The 21,041-nt window shown below is 38.9% G+C and overlaps 1 protein-coding gene across 1 annotated transcript in view; it reads right to left on the bottom strand.

The window, feature by feature from the left end:
- Positions 1–6,389: 6,389 nt before the first annotated feature.
- Positions 6,390–21,041, bottom strand: part of LOC144636080 (uncharacterized) — a 44,644-nt gene continuing 29,992 nt past the window's right edge. The window contains exons 3-4 of the mRNA XM_078495223.1: positions 20,609–20,787; positions 6,390–6,779 (exon numbers count right to left, since the gene is read on the bottom strand). Of these exons, the coding sequence (XP_078351349.1) occupies positions 6,669–6,779; positions 20,609–20,787 (290 nt within the window). The 3' untranslated portion in view covers positions 6,390–6,668. The remainder of the gene's footprint in view (positions 6,780–20,608; positions 20,788–21,041) is intronic.

Genomic DNA, 21,041 nt, shown 5'->3' with positions numbered 1-21,041 from the left:
TACTACTTATATGTACTGATGAGGTACGTCGCGCATTTTACAAGTAACCCGAAGAGAATGTTTAGTTTATTATTATTTAAACGTCGCAGAAGCCCAGCAAAGCGCTTTTCAATTAACACGTACAACTTCTTCTATTTTCTTGCATTCTTCAGTAATCCCAGAGTTAATCCAATCTCTATGAAATAAGCGTTAGTATGTGCAAATTAATTTCGTTAAATGTGAGGGGCATAGGCAACTTCAAGAAAAGGAGAACGATTTTCACTTGGTGTAGAAAGCAGAAGGCAGACTTTATCTTCTTACAAGAAACTCATTCAAAAAAAGAGTCAGAGACATGTTGGAAAAACGAATGGGGTGGAGAGGTCATTATGGCACATGGTATTCAAAATTCCCGTGGGGTGGCAATTCTTTTCAAAAAGGGTGCTGATTGTAAAATTCATTTAAAAATTCTTGACCCCTTGGGACGGTATGTCATGCTGAAAGCAGAAATTAAAGACAAAATGTATGTTTTGATCAATATATATGCTCCCAACAAAGACACGAACATCGAAAACTTTCTCAACAATCTGCTCATGACTTTGCAAAAAAATAATTTAGACGAAGAAGAAAACATTGTGATAGGCGGGGACTTTAACTGTCCTCTAAATCCGGTTTTGGATAAAAAAGGAGGTCTATTGAAACCTAGAAAATCTGTTGTAACCACAATACAAAGTTTACAAGAAGAACTTGATCTGATAGACATATGGAGAGTCAAGAACCCAATGGAAAAAAGTTTTACATGGAGTCAAAACTCTCCTAGGGTTTTTTGTCGATTAGATTACTGGCTGATTTCAAACACTCTACATGATCTAGTTAAAACGACGGATATTATTCCAGCCATTAGAACAGATCATGCAGCTATCTCTCTTGAACTTGTTAACGGATCTAATGATAGCAAAGGTCCGGGTTTCTGGAAAATGAACACTTCTCTCTTGGATGATGAAGAATATGCAAATAATATCGCAGAGAAGATACCAGTTTGGTTAGCTGAAGGTCGTAATGAGCTGTCGGACAATCGAAGTATTTGGGACTGGATGAAATACAATATCAGGGTATACACAATTCAGTTTTCAAAAAGAAAAGCACGGGAGAGAAATGAAAGAGAAAAAAGTCTTCAAGAAGAGTATGTTAAAGCAAAACGTAACTATGAAAAAGAATCCAACGATTCCAATGCGACTATTCTTAATTCCGTTAAAGACACTTTGGAATTGTTTTATGAAGAAAAAGTCAAAGGAATTATTATTCGTGCAAGAGCCCGCTGGCATGAACACGGTGAGAAAAGTACCAAATATTTTCTGAATCTTGAAAAAAGAAATCACATCAAGAAACATATGAGAAAATTAAACATTAACGGTTCGACGACCACGGATCCATTCAAAATTTTGTCCGAACAGCGTCGCTTTTATCAGGAATTGTATACGAGTATAAATAAGGATAAGGATAACTCACAAATAATCGAAACTTTCTTTAAAGATCTAAACATTCCAAAACTTTCAGAAGAACAAAAAATATCGTGTGAAGGTAAAATCACTTCAGAAGAATGTAAATTGCTTTTAGATGGTTTCCAAAATAGTAAAGCTCCTGGGAATGATGGAATTCCTATAGAATTCTACAGAAAATTCTGGTCATTAATTAGCGAGCCTTTTATCAAATGTGCAAACGACTGCTTTGAAAAAGGTGAAATGTCTTCCTCTCAAAAACAAGCTGTCATAACTCTCATTGAAAAAAAAGGAAAAGACCGCTCTCTTTTGGAAAACTGGCGACCGATCTCGCTCGTAAATGTCGATGCAAAAATTATGTCTAAAGTTATAGCTACTAGAATAAAAAATGTTCTGCCAAATATTATTCACCAAAATCAAACTGGGTTTATAAAAGATCGCTATATTGGTGAAACTGTACGCTCAATTCTTGACATAATGGACTTTACAGCCGAAGAAAATATCCCTGGTCTATTGATCTTTATTGATTTTCAGAAGGCATTTGACAGTTTGGAACGGAATTTTCTTCAAAAATGTCTCATGTCGTTTAATTTTGGTCCTGATGTCATTTAATGGGTAAGAACTTTTTATAAAAACATTCAAAGCTGCGTTATAAACAATGGTGTTACCTCCGATTACTTTACAATTGAACGAGGAGTAAGACAAGGAGATCCACTTTCCCCGTATCTCTTTGTGGTGGCTGTAGAAACCTTGGCTATCGCAATTCGACAAAACTCGCTGATAAAAGGTATTACAATTGGAGGGGAAGAAACAAAGTTACTTCAATACGCAGATGATACAACGGCAGTGCTTTCGGACACTAATTCAGCTCAAACTCTTTTCAGGATGCTTGACGCTTTTAAGAAGGTTTCAGGTTTAGAGATTAATCCTACCAAAACTGAAGGGATGTGGATTGGTTCTACACGTGAAAACAAAACAAAGCCCTTTGGAATTAAATGGCCAAGTGAACCAATTAAAGCCTTAGGGGTATACTACTCTTATGATCAAAAATTACTACACGAGAAAAATTTCATAGAAAGATTGGATAGCGTAAAGAAGCTCTTAAATATTTGGTCTGCTAGAGGTCTCTCTCTCTATGGGAAGGTGACAATAATAAAATCCATGGTTATTCCAAAATTTGTTTTTGTAGCATCATTATTAACCGTCCCCAAGGGAGTGATCCAAGAACTGAATCGATTAATATTTAAATTTCTATGGAAAGGTGTAGACAAAGTTACGCGTTTGTCAACAATAAATGACTATCAAAAAGGTGGGTTGAAAATGATCGACTTGGAAACAATGTGTAAATCTTTAAGACTAGCCTGGCTAAAAAGAATTTTTATCGAAAATGGCGGCACTTGGAAATATTACTTAAATCACCTATTGAAAAGCTTCGGTGGCCTTTTTTTATTGCATTGTAATTATCATATAAAGGATATTGCAATACCTTCACTTTTTTATACTGAGTTGCTTCAATGTTGGGCAGAATTTCGTGATGAGTTTTCTACCGAAAAACTATGGCAAAGTGTAATTTGGAATAATCAAGACATTCGCATAAATAATACACCGATTTTTTATAAACACTTCTTTGAGTCCGGCTTTATTAATGTAATGGATCTTCGATTTGACTTGAATACTACAGAATCCTATAATATTATTTCAAAAAAGCTCAAAAAAGCAAACTTTTTAGTATGGACAGGCCTCAGACATGCCATACCGTCCCACCTCCAAGAATTTAAGTCAAAAGCAGACATCAGCACCCCTCTGGCAACCTCACCCTCTTTGGTTATTAAAAATAATGTTTTTGATATTAAAATGAAAAAATCGAAAGACTATTATACATTGCTTATAAGCAAAAAAGCGCAATATCCTAATATCTCTTTAGCTCTAAAACGCGATTTTAATTTAACTGACGATCAATTAGAAAAAGCTTTTCTTTTACCGCATACTGTGTGTTCCGAGCCCTACGTCAAGGCCTTTCAATACAAGGTCCTTAACTCTATACTATATACCAATTCCAAATTATACAAAATAGGATACATCACAGATGATAAATGCTCCTTTTGTAAGTTTGAGCCGGAAACCCCGAGACACCTTCTTTTTGACTGTGTTTATTCAAAACTCTTCTGGAAAGATTTTGAATTTTACTTTTATTCTGTATCAAAAGAATATGTCCACTTGAGTTTAAAAGATGTGTTTATAGGCATTACAACTTCAGAAAGCCCCTTACTAAACTATTTCCTATTAATAGGAAAACTGTATTTATGGGATTGCAGAAGATCGCAAATACTACCAAGTTTAGGTGGGTTTAAAATAAAGATTAAAATAAAATTTCTAACAGAAAAATATATCTCAACAAAGAATAAGACCTTAAAAACGTTTAATAAAAAATGGACGACTTTTTGTCCTACTTAGTCTTTTTCTCTTTCATATGTATATATATTTTTTGCCTCATTTAGCTTATTTTTGTAAACCTCTATTGCCTTTGTAAGTGTTACCTTTTTAGTTGTAAGTGAGAATGTAGGTAGTGTCCTCATTATATTGTAAGTAGCTTTATCATTGTAAGTAGTGTGAGTAAGTAGTGTAAGTAAGTATTGTAAGTAGTGTCCTCATTATATTGTAAGTAGTTGTAGTATTGTAAGTAGTGTAGGTAAGTAATGTAATGTAAGTATTGTAAGTAATGTCGTATTGCAAAATAAAATAAAAGAAAAAAAAAGAAAAAAAAAAGAATGTATGAAAAAAGAAAAAAAAAGAAAAAGAAAAAAATAAATGCCGCAAGCTTGCATGGACAAGGAATATAACTTTCTGATCTCCCTGTGAACTCATTTGGTTTGTCTGACATTGTCACGGAATACTGACCGCTTTTCGTCTTGTTTCATTCAACTTACAAAGTGAACACGTGCAGTATCGGACTCCCCTCACCCCCTCTCGGGTTGTACAGACAGAGGGCGGGCGGGCGTACGCTAAAGTCAGAACCAAAATTTTTCGGCATGATGGGTTTACCAAATTTCTTTTAGCTAAGGGGCACTGTTAACATCTCACAACATACAACGTACAACTATTTTGAAGTGAAAGACGTTCTTAGTTGAAAAAAGGTGCAGGTCTGATCAGTGACCAACTTGACCTTCTTCCATCCCAAGTGTGTTGTTTACAGTGCGTTGCTTGCTCTACAGCATGGTGGATTTTGTATTGTGTGACCTTCAATTGCAAAGGGCTCATTTAGTTCAAATGTGACAAAAGGCCACAAACTATTGGAATGCGGCAAGGATAAGTTTTGTCGATTTGGGAGAATGAGTGAAAATAAATGATGGGATATGTTAAGTTTGGAGGAATATGACAAAGATGTAAAAATAGATAGACAGACACACAGACAATTTTATTTCAACACGGAATCTCTTCAGTTACAAAGAATTGGTTCCTAGAAAGCCGTGCTATGAAATTGAAAAAGAAACTATACAATTACAAAATTTAATAACAGGAATGAAAAATGCTACTGTTAAAAGCTTTTCTGGAGACTGTATGTGCGCAAAGATTTACTGAATGCATGGCTCAAGAGACTGTTGCGCTTTGATGGAATTCGGAAGAAAATTTCATAAGTTAGCACCACTTTATGAAAAGCTCCTTTTTAAGCTTTCAGTTTTTTGTTTCTGGAGCGCTAAATTGTAGCTCGAGTCTCTGAGATTGTAAACAGTTTTGTCACAAATCGGGTTAAATACCTCAGTTAGGTACTCTGGAGCTTTGTTATGCATAATTTTATGCATTACGATCGCACTGTGTTGTTGACGCCGAACTCCAAGAGTGTCCCATTGAAGCTTTTTCAAAATATCAACAGATCTAGTTTCCCAGTCATTTTGAGTGATGATTCGAGCGGCCCAATTATAGAGTTTATCGATTCTGTCTGACAGGCCCTTGTTAAAGTGTATACGACATGAAAAATATTTTTTGCTAATTTGAAAGGCCTTTCGAAATACAGAAGAATGGCGTTTCTCTTTTCGAAATATCTTTTTTCGTTTCAGAGATATTGACGTTTTTGTACTATGCAAATTAGATCAGTGAGACGTCACAAGATTTGACTCAAAAAATGGTAAAATACTGAATGAATAATATCTCTAAAACTATTGAAGCAGTGTTCTTAAAACTTAGCACCACAAATGTGCATCACAAAAGGAACAAAATGACACCCTTAGTATTGTTGTCATAGCAACTCTTTCAGCTCCAGTCTCTCTCTGTCAAAAAGACAAATATCCCCATATCTGACCTCTTAAGTGAGACAAAGGGTCCTGCTTAGAACAGACTAGTTCCCATATTGCCTTAATTCCCACCATTGGTTTGGCTGCGCTAGATGGTTCTTGGTTTAAGACAAAAACTAGGAATTTCAGTTTTTATTGAGACAGCACCAGCGGCAAAACTGTTGTCATGGCAACAGCCCTAAGAGTAACATTTAGTTTCTTTTGTGATGCACATTTGTGGTGCCAAGTTCCAATAACACTGCTTTAATAGTTTTAGAGATATTGTTTATTCAGTATTTTACCATTTTTAGAGTCAAATCTTGTGACGTCAACACTGATCTAATTTGCATAATACAAAAACGTCAATATCTCTGAAACGAAAAAAGATATTTCGAAAAGAAAAACGCCATTCTTCTGTATTTCGAAAGGCCTTTCAAATTAGCAGCAAATATTTTTCATGTCATATACACTTTAAGACCAACCAAAACTATATCACAGTAATCGAAATAGGAAAGAACTAAGGATTAAAAATTTTGATTAAAACTTCTGTTGGAACAAAATGTCTAATCTCTTCTAGTTCAGCAATGCCTGAAGATATCTTCAACGTCAGTAGTCAATGTGATTCGACCACGATAGATGCTCGACAATTCAGACACCTAAAGACTTAGCGGTTTTTACTCTCTTTATCGGATCATTGCCCAGTCTAATTCGGAGAGGAAACGTCACTACAGTCGCGCTGCTTATAGATAAGAGCAAACTAATAAATACTGGGTCTTGACTACATTTAATCTTAACTTATTGGCTATAAGCCACTTCCCGTTCGTGTTAGAATTTTTGTTATTAAGCTTACTTGTGAGTAGCCGAGACTAGTAAAACAAGAGAAATAATAGGTGATGTTACTAAATGACGTCTCTAAAAGCCGCCCTTAACGTCGCCCCCGGCGTTGCCTTGGAGATTGCGTTGAACGTTGGTCTTGCGGTTGCGGTTGCCTGGCATGGTCATCGTAAACTTTCCTCCAGGGGAGACATTTGAACATCTATACAAGGAAAGAAAATTACAAGTGTGACCACGCATAAATAATACATCCCACTATATCACCAAATCGTAAGATGAGACTAGTGACAAATACGTTGCCAAAACGTAGTCCGGATTTACATTACTTTTCTCTGCTGAATACGGTCTGCAGACACTGTCAAAGGGGCGCATTCTGATTGACTTAAAATTTTTGCCAAAAGAGAGGATATTACAGTCAATCGGAATATAAATTACAACCGACACGTTATTGATGATGTACTTGACAAGCTCCATCTCCTATTTGGAAACAGGATGGAAATGAGTGCGAGCCAAACAGCATATGCTTAATTTCCATGAGGTAATTACTTTCCAATTTTCTAAACAGAATGTCTCTCAGCAAAAGAGGAACTCAGTCATAGCAGTTCTAAAATGCCGTCACACTTTGATTCGGCAACCATTGAATCCATTTTCAGCCGTGCGTTTACAAGGCACGTCATTCCAAAATGGCAGGGAATACATTGTTCTTTTGTCTAGATGTTAATTGCATGGCCCTGATTGGCTCGTTTAAGCCAAAGATTCTACTGATGCGATAATCAAGGCAACGAGGACCAATTAACATGGAGACAAAAAAATAATCTATTTTCTGCCATTTTGGAATGAGGTGTATTCAGCCACCCGAAAAGTGATTCATCTCCATCTCCTCAGAAATAGAAATCACGTATACAGATATTCTCAACCCTCTGAAGAGATCATCTGGTAGAAGTAGATTTTGGTCTCGTCAAATGTGTCAGAAATCTGACACACGACGCGTCTACGCATGCACTGCAATTACTTGTAACGTAGATGGATTGCTCACTTGGTCGTTATAAATAGGTCACGAATTACTTTTCTATACGTTTATGAAGGACTACGACAAATAATTTGTACGGCAATTCGGCTAATCGTGCCCGTCTCGGCGAAAAGTGATTAAAACAAAACAGCTCTTTTTTAGCGACGTTTCTTCTTGGTTCAAACAATGGTACATGTCAGTATGATCGTAAACATAGTCGCATTTTCTTTGTGATTTTTTTTTTGTTATTTGTTTGATATAGGAGTTGCACAGCAGATTTTCAAAACTTAGCAGAAACACTTTACATGGCACCTGGTGCACCTTCATTGTGACTGCGCCGTTTTATCGTGACTGCGGTTTCATTTTGAAACAAGGAGTATTTTGACGAGTGGGATATTTATTGCTGTTTGCCTCGAATAAATTGATGCACTTCATCGTTTGCCGAGTTTTAACAGGTTTCCTTAAAAATTTCAGCGCCTTTAAACTACACTGGAAACCACATTGGTTTCCAGAAGGTAAAGTTTAAGCGCGTCGGGCATTCTTCGCTTTCGAAATGATCTTTACTTCCGCTCATTTGAAATTTAAAACTGTAGAATCAGATGGTTTTAAGTTTCATCTCGTCGCAGTCGCAGGGGCCGTTCGCTTTCCTATAAGAGTCGTAATTGATATAGTCTCTTACGCACACACTCTTTTCGCTCGTAAGGCATGACGAACGCAAACAGCGTCTGCGTAGGAGGATATATATAACTAGTAGTAATTGGAAATTATGATAGTGGAGGGGGGGGGGGGGGGGCAGGGAAAGCTGGAGGCAAGGAGTGGGAAGTATGATATTATATTTTCATATTTTCTTAATATTTGAGTTCTGTTTGTGATGTGCAAACTACAATGAAAAGTCCATGCAGAAAATGTGACATTGCCAAGCTGATGAAACCTGATCTGCTTGTACCAACCCATCTTTCTAAACCATAAGAGAAGAATAAAGCCTTTTGATTGTGTCAAGCGAAGTGGCTAAAGGTCTTTAATGAATGCAAATAGAGTACAATGTATATTACCCTGGAAAATGTTCGTATAGTTATTTGTAATTTATGAAATAAAACGGTCCTGAAGCCGATCTGTTTTTTGGAAAACTAAATTTTCGGTGACTTTCCTGTTCATCTTCATCAGAGTTCAAAAGTTCGTTTGTGCTCGCGCTACCAATCCATTTCGCTTCTTACGTTATTGATTTTAAATTAAAGGCACATAAGCGTGAGGGAACGCTTTCCGTTCGTTTACAGCGTCGCTGTAATATATAATAATATATACTAACAGTAATAAAAGACTACTAAACTGAAATGTAGACATTCTAAACATTTTGATACCAGTCCATTAGTAACAGCTTTCAATCATAAAATACAATAGAGGTAACTCAACAGTAATATAAAATGGCTCAACAACTTGGGACAGTCTGTATACAGCTTGTCAATGCTTAGTGGCCGAAGGGAATATATTGGTATATTAGAGAGTCTCCCAAGTCTGTACTTAGCCTGAATTTCAGACATCCCTCTGTGGTCGCCTACTCCCCAGAAGAGACGTCTGAACACATCTGGCTCTAATGCCGTCCGGTGACGTCACTACACTTTGGTTTTAATTCATGCGGAAAAGTTTCTGTCGAGGCCATGAAATTGTGAAAGAAAAATCGCTTCAATAAAGGATTACAGGGTAACAAATTGTTTTAATAGTAAACTATTGAAGACTTAAAACAAATGAATGAGATTTTAATCGACTGCAGGCTATATTCTTTTACGGAACCGATTTAATCTGAACTGATTTGCTTTATCTAGCGATCAAAATATAATATGTTACGCAGCGGACAAATACAACACACTCGTGAGTACTTAAATGAATCAGTTTAGACGGTTACAGAGGCATCAAGAAACGGAATTCAATACAAAAATATCCTACTTGACCGTGGGCACTGAGTTCAGAAATCACTGGCTTATCGAGGCTACGTAGGACATAAGCGTCAAGTGGCTTTGTTGACAAAACAAGAATACGTATAAATTTGGCAAAACACTGCATGTCGAAGCGACGAATGCCGCCAACTTAAAACCTACCGGTTTCCATTACTATTCTTTATCCATAGGTAAACTGATAAAGTAATAAACTCAAGGTAAATGACTAATAAATTCATTTCTGGGAAGGTGAACTCTTTCGAACTCTTTCCAAACGTTTTCCATTTACAATTCTCGCGCGGTAAAATTCAGTCATAATTTCACATAATTATGCAAATAATTTTGAAATCAACCAATCAAAATCACTACCCGGTTTTCGGGTAGTGACGTCACCGGACGGCATTAGGGCCAGATGTGTTCAGACGTCTCTTCTGGGGAGTAGGCGACCACAGAGGGATGTCTGAATTTCAGGCTAGTCTGTACTCAGAGAGAAGTTGAATCGGTTGAGCTAAGCAGCTAAGTTGACACATCACAACTCGGTGTCATCATCAGGGGCGAATTGCAGCGTCTGTTTCCTAGAAAACAAACCACTACACAGCTTTCTCATTATCTGATAAGTAGCTTTAGTCAGATTTGCCACTGATGCTCTGAGTAATATAGATACAACTTCACTTAAGCTTACCTTGGAGAAAACTGCGAAAAATATTCGAAATTTAAGAACGCAAAGGAACGAAGAAAGCACACACGAAAGCGCAGTCGAAAGTGCATGGATTACAAGCTCTGAGCCTGTTATCCTTTCATCGCTATTGTTGCGTTTTTGCGAGAAACAAAAATACCATTTCCCGTCGCGTCGCCGCAGGTCGTCGCGAAGAAGCTCATTTAATTTTTCACGAACGGCCACTATTTTAACGATGTTCGGTGGCGGACTAAAACTCTACTTCCCTGGATAAAATCCTGTTATGCTTTCCATGTGATTTTTCGGTATTATTTTAACTTCGGGTACACGATTCGGCCATTTCTTCAAACAAACACGCTTGTGCGATTCCAAAATGGACGCCATATTGAAACATCACGAAGCAGCATGGAGATGATGTCATTCGCCCCTGAAAAATTTTCTGGGGTGGCCAAATTGATAACCATACATAGATAGATAGCCCAAAAAACTCGAATAAAAACGCAATTAGAAAGCGTTCTCCGGCTTCGTCGAACGCAATAATGTAGAGTACACTTATAGGCATAAAGGGCGTTTATTAGAGCAGGACCTTTTCCCTGGACTGGCACAGCTTTTATGATAAGTTCAAGATAAGCAAGGACGCTCCGTAGGTTCGAAGTTGCCCGTACGTCCAGGTTTTTTAGGTTGGATACACGACCAAGCTATTTCGCAGGTTGAACAGAATACGCAGCTCTTTTTTAGATGGAACAAAGCTCTGTGTTACAGGGTACAAAACCAAGCCCTTCCCTTTCTCTGGGCAAACACACACGACGAAACACGACAGAACACTTGATTGACGAACTGGCTTTGAAAACTAATATGTATCCCCCCCACACACACACACACTTCAGTGCCGTAATTATCGCTGGCGCAGCACAAAATTGGTTTGTCAAGACACAAATCGTTTTATCAGGATCGTCCTTGGCGGAATAGTATGGTGTAGGACCTTAGGACTTTAAGCGCCTAGGGCTGTCCCAAAGATGCTCGAACTTTCCCAAAATGTTCCTCAAAATTTCTAAAAAAAAAGTTGCTCAAAATCCAAAAGTTGCTCGAAAGTTGCACCAAAAGATCCAAAAGGCTGCTTTTGAAAAAGACAATTCTCCAGATAAATGCTAATTCCCCTTTGAAGGTAAAAGTTCTAAGCATTGTCATACAATTCAACTGTAACAGAAATATCTAAATAACATATTAAGGCCAAAATGTGTTGAATTACAATGATTTCTTTCACTACTAAGAACAATCGTGAAAATTTTGATGACGTCATGTTGCTGACGAGTTTTTAATGCTGAATGATCTGAAAGTTGAAGCATCTTCTGAACTTTGTCGGAAATCTTCGGCAAATTTCGTCAATCTTCGTAGAAGTTCGAAAAATGCCTGGAAACGTTCGTATAACCTTCGAACAATACTAGAGCAATCTTCAGAAATCTTCCTTTAAAAAATGAAAAGTTGCTCAAAAGATGAAAAGGTGCCCAAAAGACAGCCCTAGATGCGCCGCGCGGGGGAAGGAGGGGGTGTATGCGCTTGGCTTGGAGTACGACGCCCCCCCCCCCCCCACACACACACACACACACGTTTTAAAACGCTTCGCCGCCTCTGAATATCAAGGAATTGTATAAACCGAAATGCGAGACAAATGTAGAAAACTGGTGGGCGACGCGGAATGTGAAGCAAACTGACGGGAAAGCTAGTGATAGCAAGACTTAGAGTACATGTTCACAAAAATAGAACAAAGTCGAAAATTCTTGGCAAGTGTCGAAAAATGGAATTCGCTCATATTCCTACCACAGGTAGGTTTTAGTATGAAAGGAATCACTGTGTACGTTGTTTGGATGAATATCGATTCGTTTTCGAGAAAATCTATACAGTCAACTCTCTCTAAAACGGATACCGTCGGGACCGGCTCCAACTGTCCGTCTTAGAGAGGTGTCCGTCTTATGGGGAGTTTTGTTACAGTAAAATGACTGAAAAACGGCAGGGACGGGACCAACAGCAGGTGTCCGTCTTACAGAGGTGTCCGTCTTATAGAGGTGTCTGTTAAGAGAGAGTTGACTGTAATACGAATACCGCAAAAATGACGCTTTCGGTGCTCAAAATTTACGCCGTGTTTGTTAGCTTCGCGTCAAAAAATAAAGCAGTCTGGAAGGAAAATACCTTTTAAGTAGAGAAGGTGCCCTCGTCTGAGCTGCGGGGAGGGGGTGAGCGCCTCGCCTTACTTTTTTGCTTCTTACTATCGAATATAGTGTAGCACTGATATTGCGTATAAACAAGAATTACATAGCAAGACTGCTTTGCAGCTCTTTACATGTAATTGTTCTTGGCCGTTAGGAAGACAAATACCGGCATAATAACCATAATAATATTCTATCACCACCTTTAAAACGGTTCAGAGAAGTCAACTTTTCTGTAACAAAGTTCGCTCCGGGAATCGAGTAGGGCTTTCCACAAGTTGCTCGAGATTTCCCAAAAAGTTGCCCGTAATTTCTCAAAAAGTCGCTCAAAAGTTGCTCCTAAAATCCAAAAAACGTTGCTTCTGATAATAAAAGTTGCTCGAAAGTTGCTCCAAAAAATCCAAAACGCTGCTTCTAATCAAGAGAATTTCTCTAAATATATGCTAATTTCCCTTTGAGGGTAAGATATCTAAGCAGTTTTATGCAATTTTACAGCAAAAGAAGTATCTAAATAACATATTAAGGGAAAAATGTGTTAAATAACAAGGATTTCTTTAACTGAGAAAAATCGTGAAGATATCGTTGACGTCATGTTTGTTGACGAGTTTTGTAATGTTTTAATGCAGAATGAGCCGAAAGTTGAAACGTCTTCAGATGTTCCTCGAAAGTCTTCGGCAAACTTTGTAAATCTTCGGAAACGTTCGTATTGCCTTTGAACAACATTCGGATTATCTTCGAAGATCTTCGGCCTGGAAATTGCTCAAAATGCAACAAGTTGCTCGAAAGGAAAAAAGTCGCTTGAAGGGGAAAAAGTTGCTCGAATGATGAAAAGTTGCCAAAAAGTTGCCGAGCAACTTGTGGAAAGCTTTAGAATCGAGTAAGGCGAATAAAAAATATTAATATTTGCTTGTGGTTAGAAAACTTGAGACGTAGTTACCAGATAATATTTAAAACTTGCAACGTAAACAGTGTTAGCTCTAGTTTAAATCGTTTCCAAAACGACTCAAAAAGACACCGGGAAACAAGTAAATAACAATATTTTGTTAAATGACTATGTTATTGCTAAAAACCTTCTCCACCGCATCCCCTTATTTACGCCGGACCAGCATAAATTTTTATCATTCACGGAAGACAGACCCAACGACAATTAACATCTTAGATTATGTTTTGTAAATAAAACGACGCCAAGAGCTCAAACTGCTTTCCACGTAGTGATTTGATGTCATTCTTCAACATTTAACAGGTATTTTCATTCCAGAGTGATTCAATTTTTGACGCGAAGCTAACAAACTCGACGTAAATTTTGAGCTCCGAAAGCGTCATTTTTGCGGTCTTCAAGTATCGATTTTTTCAAAAAACAAATCGATGTTCAGCCAAACAAAGTATACAGTGATTCGTTTCATATTAAGGCCTACATGTGGTAAGAGTATGAGCGAAATCCATTTTTCGACTCTTGCCGTCTAATGTCTGACCAAAAAGGCCGAAGTAGATGTTCACAGGAAATCCACAACATAAGCTTCAAATCTTCAACATGAACCCGCGCTAAAGGAAGCAAATTCACAACATTAGCTTGGAGAATAGTCTAGGAAAACCAATAACACCAGAAGCATGAGCGACGGCCATAAGATTTACGGAAAGGCGGCTTCGGGGACGTAAGGACAAAAACTTTGGACAAGACTTCAAGACCTTGTAAAATTAGATGAGGCAGAAAACCTGAATAAATGAGCCTACATATAGGCAAAAGAGGCCTCTGGGGACTTGAGGGTCATAAGAGCTAGTTCTCACCACCGACGAAGCAGAAGGCTGAGCCATATTCAAAAGCAGAGAACGTTATGGTCTAGTGAAAATCAAACAGACGGAGTTGTAAGCAGAGTTTTCAATTTAGCTTATGACTCCGTCGCTTATAATCCATTGAAAACTTAACTGTCGGAGTCGCAAGCAGAACGGAAGTACTCGGAGGGCCCGAGAGCTAGCATTGTGATTGGTTTGTTCTTGCGCTTCTGCTTGCAACTCCGTCAATCTTGTTTCACTGAATGATAAGAGGAATGGGAAGAAAATGGAAAAGTTCTGATTCTTCCAACTCCGATTCCGTCTAGCTTATGACTCCTCTTACGACTTCCATTTTCGAATTTCACTGGGTCGTAAGCGCCCTTACGACTCCGACTACGACTCCGTCGCTAGTGAAAACCAGCCTTTTAGCTACACGTCTGCACTTACAGCTCATAGCAAGGAACCAATCACAACCTGCCCATCATCTCAGGCCTTGAAAAACCGACAGAAACACAGAAAGTGTTTCTACAGTAGACCTTCTACTTTTGGACATCTCCATGCATCTGTGTTTGTTGCTTGACAATATCCACTGAGACTTGTTCTTTAAATTGTAATACTTCGACCATGAGAATACTGTCTTAAGTCATTCGCACTCATCTGAGAAATATGCCCAAGAAGATAATCGCGGTGATTGATCCAGCATAGTTGTCAATAAGCCTCGTTTTTTTGCGATTGCCTACATGACTTGATCTGATAGTGAAGAGTATACCTGTATTCGTAGGTCTTTGTTTCTACTCGAGGGTATCAGTATAGTAGCTGGATGCCAAGAAAGGGAAGCATTCCATTGCTTTCAATTTCCATCGTAAATTTCACTTGGAAATACGCGTTGTTGAGCATGTCTAAGAAATCAGTTGCTGTTGCTACATCCTGCATAACGTGAGTGTATCGTCAACAAACCTCCGGTAGAAAGTGCGGAGTAAACCTTCTTGCTCAAAGCGTTCTCAATGGAAGACATGAAAACGTTGGCTACTTCTATGGAAGTCACTAAAGTGGTAAAATGCATTCGTTAATTTTCGTTTGGCGCTGCGTCAATATACAGATCACATGAATTAAAACTTTTATCACGTGGACGCTATTCATTCATCGGGAAAGCCAACACAAAATTTCGTGACTTTGGGGTACTCTCTGCTGAAAAACAGTATGAAATACTTTAAATTTAAACAGGAACCTGCTTCTCTTTTAGGCCGACCATTTGGCTCAAAAGCGCCATTTTTTCATAAAAAGTCTGAAACAACGATGTTTACATGGCCATGGAGTAACCGTCAAAAATAGCATCATCGCTGAGAAGGCGCTTGCAAAAGCTAACCACGTGACAATATTTTCAGATCACGTGTTAAGAATCGAATTCCAATTTTTCAATGGCGGTTTTACCACTCTAGTAGTTTTGACATAAGGGACTGACTGGGGATCCAATAGCAACGCCATAAGTCTGTTGGTGCCAGGGGGAAGAAAGTCCGCACTTTTCTTTGACGACATAGCAGTGCCTGGAAACGGTGCAAGTCTGTGTCTATCAAGCCGTTGCTAAGAAAGACGTTACCCAAAGTTTTGTTTTTCTCAGAAAGATTTAAATGTCAATGACTGCATGTGTGTGAAATGCGAATAGTTATCTATTCTCACCTGTCTCCCTCACACCTATTGTTGAGTATGGGCACCAACAGTCTCGTGTTGAGGATAACCCTAAAATACCATGGAGGAGACCACAAAACCCGAACCAAAATTGCCCATCCTCAAAAAGAGAAGAACCCCATACTAAAACCCCATCCTAACAAAAACAGAAATTAGGAATGATGAATTGCAGCGTAACAGCCTTTCAAACGATTTAGATGCACATAAAATTATTAACTTGCTGAAAAGGAGGCACCCGAATCCTTTGAAGACAATAAGTTGGTGAAGTGGGCACCTGCTTTTGCGCGTCTATGGTACGGAGTGGAATGTCGGAAGGATTTGTCAGCCTTTGAAACTGTTTTGATAACGCGAAAGAATTCCTGGTCAGCCAACAAGGATAGGAAATACGCCTTCAACTGTACTGCCAGCACATGCAACTTCTCTGTCAAGGTCGAAGCAATGACAACATAGCTGGCAGCCTTGGGATTTGGTAACAGAAGCCAACTCTCCAGCATAACGAAGAGCTTAATAAAAGACATGTGATTAACAGCAACACCAAAAAGAAAATGTTGTGCATTTCTGTTTTGTTTTTTTTGAAAAATAACTAGAAAGGAAAATGGCGCGCAAATGTAATTTGAATAAGGGCCGGTTCGCACTAACGAATAAGTTTGAACTGTCCTGACATGTGACAAAAAAAGAAATTATCGCGACAAGTTGTCAGGGACATCTTGAAGAGGAACAAAAGAGAAAATACAAGTTGAATGGCTTTGGACTTGCTTCTGGCATCCTCGTTCACTTCTCAGCGTGACCGTCTTGAGCCAATATCAAATATGCAGGACCACGTGGTGAAAATTTTAAAACAATTCGCATTTGAAGTGCGCGTGTTTGTTCTCATGCAGCGGAAAAACGAGTCGTGACAAGATGACTTTTCTTTTCTTTTCTTTTCTTTTTTACCCATACATTGGGACAAACACTCAATATATAAACATGCTTTACGGTGCATGCTGTAACACCAAGTTTTGAGTACGTGTTGTTTTCCGGTGCAATCCGGGCAAAAACACAACAGCTAATTAACAACATTATTGTTATCTGGCAATATAAGGGGCATCAGCAAGCAGATTGCCATGAATTGTCCAGCCCAGACGCAGGACAAGGACCCCTTTGAAGTTTCGTCCTTTTTGGCAAAGATTTTTTAGTCCAAACAAGTCATTCAATCTTGTTTAAAATTTTTGCGAATGTTTTACATAGAATGACAAAAATGTACCACGCGTGCAACGCGGACCAATCATAAGACAACTCGGCTGCTATTGTTGTCATGTATTGTTGGACTAGTTTTGCGTTTTCAAAATTAACAAAACGTATTCGCACTCGTTTTCTGCAACAATTGACACATTAATGGTGAAATCTAGCAATTATTGATACCAAACCAACCGAAAGGCTCCTAAGGGCCTGTTTATATGGAGGAGAGTTGTCCCTGGTACGAGGGTTACCCTCCATACCGAGCCACCCCAGGCAAGAGAGCTTTTCATACGTTTCTTTATAAATAGCTGCGAACTGTTTATATAAGAAATTGCAAAGTTGGCTCGGGGGGCAGGTTGACCCTGGGTGGAGGGTCACTCGCTTTGAAGGTAGGGTGACCGTGGGGAGCGAGCCAACTTTTTTTCCATATAAACAGTTTGGTTATTTTCGCCTCGCCTGCCAGGGACAAGTTGACACATACGGAGCATGCGCAAATGCTGGAATCGGCCAAAACAACATCGAAGTCGGCGGTAAATTTGTCCAAAATGGACTTCGTCGATGTTTCAGTGTTCCTGATTTTAGAAAACGCCGCTCTAATAGATATTTCAAAATAACTTTTGCCAGTCTTTTGAACCGAGAGGGCCAAGTTTTGGCTCGGTCAATAGGGACAACTTTCTCATATAAACGCTCGGTAAAAGATAGCGCGGGGAGAGGGTAACTCTCCTACCAGGGACAACTCTCCTCCATATAAACAGGTCCTAAGACAGAAAAAATCGAAATAATACAAACTTGCCCCAGTGGAATTTAAGAGGCAGGCACAGTGCGGTAGATATGCAAATGTATAAAACCATGTGAAACAAATTACAGGCGCAAAGCCCGGGATCGATGTAACACGGGGCCGACAGAAATAAAAATTTAAAAGGAGAACGAGTTAAAAATTCTAATTGACCAGCCAAAAATACACACAAGGTGAAAAACCAAAGTGCAAAAACCCATTCAAAGAACAAAAGCTGAAAAATCACGGCGTACAGCTTGTGACATTAAAAATTCAAATAGCGAACGTGAAAGGCGAAGGTGAAAAACATTACGGACAACATGAAAAATACAAAAGCCCACAGAGCAGAACTAAAACAAGCAAAATGTTAAACGCAGCTCAAACAACAAACGAAGTCAGAAGTGTTCCGCAAAGCCCATATGAAATGGCAAACGTTAGAAGCAGGGCGACTGATAACATATGTAATAAAAATCTGCAATAACACAGAAAAACATACCAAACTTGTAATAGCCCGCAAAGCCCACAAAGGGACAAAACATTAACGGCAGAGCAAACAACATCTGAAATTAAAAAAATGGCCCGCAAAGCTCGCATGAAAAGGGGCAAAACGTTTAAAGCAGGGCAAATCACATACAAAATTACAAAATGGCCCGCAAAGCCCACATGAAAAGGGACAGACGTTAAAAGCAGGGCGAATAACATACCAAACCAAATATAGCACGCAAAGCCCACAAAAGGGGTAAAACATTCAAAGTAGGGCAAACAACATATACAATTACAAAATGGCCCGCAATGCCCTCATGAAAAGGGGCAAACGTAAGAAGCAGGGCAAACAACATACCGAACCAAATATAGCCCGCAAAGCCCACAAAAGGGGCAAAACATTCAAAGTAGGGCAAACAATATTTAAAGTTACAAAATGGCCCGCAAAGCCCACATGAAAAGGGGCAAACGTTAGAAGCAGGGCAAACAACATACCAAACCAAATATAGCCCGCAAAGCCCGCAAAAGGGGCAAAACATTCAAAGCAGGGCAAACAAAATAAACAATTTAAAATGGCCCGCAAAGCCCACGTGAAGAGGGGCAAACGTTAGACGCAGGGCAAACAACATACCAAACCACATATAGCCCGCAAAGCCCACAAAAGGGGCAAAACGTTCAAAGCAGGGCAAACAATATATAAATTTACAAAATGGCCCGAAAAGCCCACATGAAGAGGGGCAAACGTTAGAAGCAGGGCAAACAACACACCAAACCAAATATAGCCCGCAAAGCCCACAAAAGGGGCAAAACGTTCAAAGCAGGGCAAACAACATACGAAAATACAAAATGGCCCGCAAAGCCTTCATGAAAGGAGGCAAACGATAAAAGCAGGGAGAACAAAATTAAACAAAACCGTGGAACCGAAATAAACGAAGCACATGAGCACTGCAACGAAACACGTGGCAAAGAACAGAGATAACAGATTTTACAAACCTCCAAAGAAATTGCATGGGCCTGCGCTTGTGCTGCCGGAATAGCTTCAACTTGGGCTGCGTTTAGTGGTGGGTCATTTAATTTTGCAAAACAGCTTGCGCTTCTGGAACTGGATTCGCAGGAACCTGTGGCTCAGCCATGCTCAAACGACCTACAATGCTGCTTCGAGAGAATGGCAACATTCCTTTGTTTACTCTTCCTTTTATACGTGCGAGGTGACACCGCTGAGAATAGTGAACGACACGCCACTCCGTTTTGGTGCCTTTTGTACAATCGCTTCATTTAGATCGAGTTTTCACGTCCACATCATGTAATCAACTTTTCAATAATACCATTTGTTCTTGTTGGATAAAAGATCATTTTAATCAACTCAACGCTTTTGTGGATATTTCTTATCTTGGTTATATACAATGCGTGGCTCAAGGAATAGTTTACAATTATCTTGAATATACTCTAGGCCTTCCTTCCGGCCAAATTTCATCACAATCTCATGATTCTCTTCCGATGTCGTCAACCTCGCAGGTTGAGGTAATTAAATATTCTACAATATCTAAGACCTGACTTTTCGCCACGTTACCAGTAAAAACCTCTGAATTGTTTCTTCAGCTATTTTTGCGAGTGCACTACCGCTGAAAAATTTTCGGGGCTTTTTTAAATACTGTACTTGTATCCCTGGGAGATTTTGCGGCAAATGAAATCGATGAAGACAGGACCACTGAAAAACATGCACAGTCGAACCTCTCCGTACGGACACCTCTCTAATACGGCCACCTCTCTAATACGGACAATCTCCGATGGCCCAACAAAATTCTCATATATTTTCTTTAGAAAAAACCTCTATAATATGGACCCTCTCTAATACGGACAACGGACACTAAATCTCGGCCCCAAGGAACAAATTCATACAAACTTAACCTCCTTATTATGGACACTTCGGTGATCAGGCGATGGTATTTTGTGTTCGTAATGCAATTTCCTCTTTGTGGTTACAAAAAATACAAACGTGACGCTTTATTCATCTTAGACGTTTTCGGATTTGTGCTTAGTGTAAATGTTTTACCTGCAACATTGCGTTGCAGAACATTTCGAGTTACTAAATACTTTAAGCTGTCAATAAAGTCGAAAGTGACGTCATAGTGGTGACCTCTATAAATACGGACACCTCTGTAATACGAACACTTTGCTCTGTCAATTCGGTGTCCGTATTAGAGAGGTTTAGTTGTATGTACAACAACAAAAAAAACAACAGTAACAGCAACAAAAACAATCATTTCCTAAACCTTTACCTTTTCTAAATTTTCTTGCGACACTCTCCTCCTGGGTGAAATTACCCCATGCCTACGGCCATCGTAAGAAATTTCCAGTTCTTCTGGGAATGGAGTGTTAAGGTCCAGCTGCCACAGCCTCGCTGTGTCTTTACGCAGAAATTCAGGCATTAGCTCTTGGCTTGAAAAAACACTTAAACCTGTTGTAAAACATCGCAGTTATAAAAATTAGAATTATTGGGGTGTCTGAAAGACCAGGAACACATCCGGAACACCCAGCAACACCCCGGAACACCATTTTTTCAACACAGATAGTAAAAACTTAAAATGAATTGAAATATATTAAAATATATAAAAATAGACAAAAATTAATGAAATGAAAAATATTTAAATAAATATTATATAAAGCTGAACTGGAGAATACTCATTGCTTAAAATTTATACGCAATTAGAA

Source organism: Oculina patagonica, chromosome 13 (assembly GCF_052425735.1).
Source record: "Oculina patagonica isolate OP01 chromosome 13, crgOcupat, whole genome shotgun sequence".
NCBI classification, from domain to species: domain Eukaryota; kingdom Metazoa; phylum Cnidaria; class Anthozoa; order Scleractinia; family Oculinidae; genus Oculina; species Oculina patagonica.
This window is presented reverse-complemented; position numbering and strand designations above follow the sequence as displayed.